Consider the following 5,000-nt stretch of genomic DNA (forward strand, 5'->3'; position numbering starts at 1 on the left):
GTTAAGAGGTTTCTGTCATTCACAGGGGACTACTACAGTATATAATATGGAGTTAAGAGGTTTCTGTCATTCACAGGGGACTACTACAGTATATAACATGGAGTTAAGAGGTTTCTGTCATTCACAGGGGACTACTACAGTATATAATATGGAGTTAAGAGGTTTCTGTGTCCATATACTAGACATAACAATGAATGACCAGAGGGGGGATATCAAGAGCAGAGGCATGGTCTCACATGCACGCACACACGCACAGTTACACACAGTCACACACAGTCACGCACACGCACACACACACACACACACACACACACACACACACACACACACACACACACGCACAGTTACACACAGTCACACACAGTCACGCACACGCACACACACACACACACACACACACACACACACACACACACACACACACACACACACACACACTGTATCTTGTTTGTCCTAGTAATGGCGCCTGTGATTTGAGCGTCTGATGCTACTGCACAACTCCTGCATTTTACTGTAGAATTCAATGGTTCAGTAAGGCTTACTGGCCGAGAGAGACTCCTAAAGGGCCTGTGTGTGTGTGTGTGTGTGTGCATGTGTGCGTGTGTGCGCGCATAGCATGTAGTATGTAACGTGGCCAGTGTGAGCATGTGGACAGTGTGGGAGTCTGCTAATGCAATAATCCAGTCCAATCAGACAGATAACTACGTTAGTGACCGGCAGGTCAGCTTGTTTACCAACAGGCACCTGGAGCCCTGAGAGACAGCCTGAGAGGCACCCATTGAGTGGTGTTGAGTTGTCTGACAGGTGGCCCATGAAAACTTTGAATATTTCTAAATTGGCCCTGAATTGTACTTTGAGGTCATCTGCAATTTTGATTTGTGAATTTAAGATAATGGGAGATTGAGTTTCAGCATATTGCTTTACAGTGGTGTGCCGTCAGGGCCAGCAAGGCCTTCTCTGCAGGCCCACTTGCCTGATGCAGAAATGTATTTTATTTTATAATAAGTTTTTCTTTTTAAAAAGTATTATATTATCTATAATATTATATATAATTATAATATTATATTTATTTCGCTGCCACTGCACTGTTTCTCACTCAGACAGGCTGGATGCTCTGCTTCCATTCTGTGCAGGTACAACAGCCCTTGGTTTTTTTTAACCAATGAGATTATTCCCTTGTGTTGTCTCCGGGTAAAATTCTCTACCGGGAGGCCTGCAGAAACTCCAGTGAATCCCCTTGCTGTTGAAATGAATGGGGAGCAATATAGAGATTGACAGGTTCCTTAGCCAATCAGATTTCGAGTTTGCCCTGCTGGGCGTTTCTTTCAAGTTCCAGCGCCAGCTAGCAGGCCTTTGGTGACGTAAACGTCTTGCTTGGATCCCATTGCTGGGGGAAATATTGTCAAATGAGAAAAGAGAACTGGGTCTTTCAAACTTTCTGCGCGAGTTCCCATATGTGGGTTGATTGAGGAGCTAAATAGATTTAACTCACAAACAAACGCGGAAAACGGCTGAAGGAGGAGAAGAAACAGATTTAGTGGTGGATTTACAGTCAAAGCATTTTTCGAGAAGGAAGGACTTCAAGAAAAGCTTGCAGGGTCGACCATTGGTATGATGCAGGCAGCCATGGTAAGAATCTTTATATATAATATTTATATACATGCGATCGCGATGCGACGCAGTTTATTGATGATTGATCGTTTTATAGGCTATGGTTGTGGACTTCAGGACTTGTGGTTGTCCGTGCCCAGTGCCCACAGTGTGTGTGTGGCCGAGTCTCATGTGGCTGTGCGCTGTGGAGCCACTTGAGTGTGTGTGTGTGTGTGTGTGTGTGTGTGTGTGTGTGTGTGTGTGTGTGTGTGTGTGTGTGTGTGTGCGTGCGTGCGCTGCGTGCGCTGCGTGTGTTTAGTTCCCGCCCGTGCAGCATAGCTGGGATATTACAGAGCCTGATATGATATGAGTGTGGTTCAGTTCCACCAATTTTTTTTCATATGACAGTTTGTTGGGGGGGGGGGGGGGGGGTGGGGGGGGGGGTTGTGTTGAAGGCGTAGTTCATTTCGGCACGGTCCGCCACTGTTGCTTTAGAATTAAACTAGAAAAAGTGCCCTTCCAGGCACAGGTCTCCACCAGGAGGATAGGACTGTGTGAGATGTTTGGCAAAATGTTTAGGAGTAATATAAACATGTTTGTTTGTTTGTTTGTTTTTTGCAACAATGTTCTTTTGTTGAGGAAATGCAGAGCCAGATCACTCATAGCATCTCTAAGGATATAATTGTGGATGAGCAGGACATGTGCAGCATTTTGAACAAAACGGGCCACTCCTGAAAACTTTGGAAGACAATGTTAGCCAATCAGTGTAGAATCTGAGAAATCCAACAGACTGTCTTGTTCACATGACTACAGAGATCATGTGTACCGATTTGCGTGAGATTTGGATGAAATCTGTGCGACGAACATAAGCAATGTGTTTTGCAGAAATCGGCCTCATGGTGGCGCTATAACCGGTAGATGTGGAGGGATGCAGAGACAATGTTTTTCCATGGCCTCTACATAAGTTGTATACAGATCGATGCAGTTATAGCTAAAAACAGGAATTGGCCTGTTATAGCGCCACCATGAGGCTGATTTGGAAAAGAATGAGTGGCATGTCGTCCTCGGCCTAGTGGAAATGTGCGTGTATAATTTCACGGAAATTGCACACTGTGTTTGTGATTTGCGACATTTTGTTCGAAACGGACCAATCATGTGAGCTTTGGAAGCCAATCTTAGCCAATCAGGATGGAAGATGGGAAATTGTGCAGATCCGTGTTGATCACATGACTATGAAGATAGTGTATACCGAATTGTGTGATGTATGGATAAAATGTGTACGAGTAATGTACAGAAATGTGTTTTGCCTAAATCGGCCTCATGGTGGCGCTATAACAGGCCATTGAAGAATATTTGGGGCAGAGGTTCGTTGTTGGCATCCAGGGAGTGTGTGTGCAAAGTTTGGCATGGATCGGGCCAACGGTGCCGGAGATTAGCTGATAACGGACGGACGGAAGGACGGAAGGAAGGACGGACACACACACACACACACACACACACACACACACACACACACACACACACGGACGGAGTGCAAAACATACTCTCTCCCCATGCCTTCGGCCTGGTGGAGACAACAACTTATAAATAAATACACCAAGTCACTCCCAACACTGGACACTGTGATTATGAAAAATGATCTGTAATTACAAAAACAAGAAACTGGATTTGCTACTTTTGCTACTTTCGTGTGATGCTCTTGTCATACTATTTAATCCAGCCAGGTGTGTGTGCTTGCGTGTGTGTGTGCGTGCGTGCGTGCGTGCATGTGCGTATTTACCTGGCAGAAATATCCCTGGCTTGCCCAGTGTGTGGTCCAGCCTATAGAGTGACACAAGAAGGATAAACACAGGCATCACATTCACAACAATCACAATATGATGGTTTTGTCCTAAACAGGTTTTGTCCTAAACAGCACCAACAAACTGACTGCCAGATGTATGGAGAAGAGATGACTGGAAGCCACGATGTAGGGCTCGTCTGAGGACGACCTAGAGCAGTGGTTCCCAAAGTGGGGTCCGGGGACCCCCAGGGGTCCTTGAGGGAGTTCCAGGGGGTCCCCAGCTAAATGATAGTTTGGACCCAAATGGACCCTTATGGGTCTGTAACTCTGAGAGTGTACAAACGGAACCAAATTGACCCATTAGGGTCCATTTTGTACACACTCAGAGTAAAATTAACATTGATTTTACAATATAAATTGGGGTCTCAGAGATAGAAATGCCATTAAATGGTGGTCTGTATAGACTAATATGCATGTCAAACTGGGGGTCCTTGAAATTTAACGGGGTTGAGAATCATTGCTAGAGCCGCACAAAAATTCTCTTATGGGGGTCCCTGGCATATCTTTTCAAATGGGGGTCCGCAGGCTAATTAGTGTCAATTTGGGGGTCCTTGACATGAAAAGGTTTGGGAACCAGTGACCTAGAGAGTGCAGGCTATTTCTATAGTGTTATATACTGTCTACATGTGTCTATTTCTATAGTGTTATATACTGTCTACATGTGTCTATTTCTATAGTGTTATATACTGTCTACATGTGTTGTCTACAGGCCATTTGTAAAATGGGTATACTGTCTACACTTTTTGTTCATCATTTAATGGTGTTTTGTGATGTTTTATTCCCCCAAATAAAACACTAAAACTTTATTAATAACATAATATGAATTAATGTAAATCAAATGATGTACTACGGTACGTTAGTTCCAATTATCCAAGCCGGAAGAAATTATAATTACATGTGGTGCACCCATTGAGTGGTGTTGAGTTGTGGCCCATATTTCTAAGTTGGCCCTGAATTGTACTTTGAGGTCATCTGCCATTTTGATTTGTGAATTTAAGATAATGGGAGATTGAGTTACAGCATATTGCTTTGGAAGAAAAAATAAACGTTATGATTCAGAATGTTTGTTTGTATTAAACAACTTGTAAATAAATACACCAAGTCACTCCCAACACTGATTATGAAAAATGATCTGTAATTACAAAAACAAGAAACTGGATTTGCTACTTTTGCTACTTTTGTGTGATGCTGTAGTAAGATCAAGTAAGGCACCAATTTACCCAAAAGGTTTAAATATGAAGTTAACCCATTCTGGACGGGAACCCCTTTTGGTGTTTTAACTAAGCATTATGTTATTCTTTAGCTATTGAAAAATAGCAGACCTACAAGCTCATAGCGCGCCACCGAGTGGCGCGCTATGAGCTTGTAGGTCTGCTATTTTTGAAAAATCATGAAAAAAAAATATTTCGACGTCAGGCCTAAATGGGATGAGAGGTTTCTGCCCCGACAACAGTGAGATTAAACGGCTTCGTTTGAATCCTTGATTCTGATTGGTCAATCGCTGAATTCAGCGGTGTGTTATTTCTTGATAACAGACCACTCTGCTCTATAACAGACCGATGTCTAA

General features: G+C 43.4%; 1 protein-coding gene across 1 annotated transcript in view; it reads right to left on the bottom strand.

The window, feature by feature from the left end:
- kcnq1.2 (potassium voltage-gated channel, KQT-like subfamily, member 1.2) overlaps nucleotides 1–5,000 on the bottom strand; it is a gene marked incomplete at its 5' end in the record, with an annotated part of 360,645 nt that overhangs the window by 134,722 nt on the left and 220,923 nt on the right. Inside the window, one exon of the mRNA XM_079501199.1 lies at nucleotides 3,371–3,411. Within this exon, the coding sequence (XP_079357325.1) occupies nucleotides 3,371–3,411 (41 nt within the window). The remainder of the gene's footprint in view (nucleotides 1–3,370; nucleotides 3,412–5,000) is intronic.

Source organism: Electrona antarctica, assembly GCF_951216825.1.
Source record: "Electrona antarctica genome assembly, chromosome: 5".
In the NCBI taxonomy this organism is placed as follows: domain Eukaryota; kingdom Metazoa; phylum Chordata; class Actinopteri; order Myctophiformes; family Myctophidae; genus Electrona; species Electrona antarctica.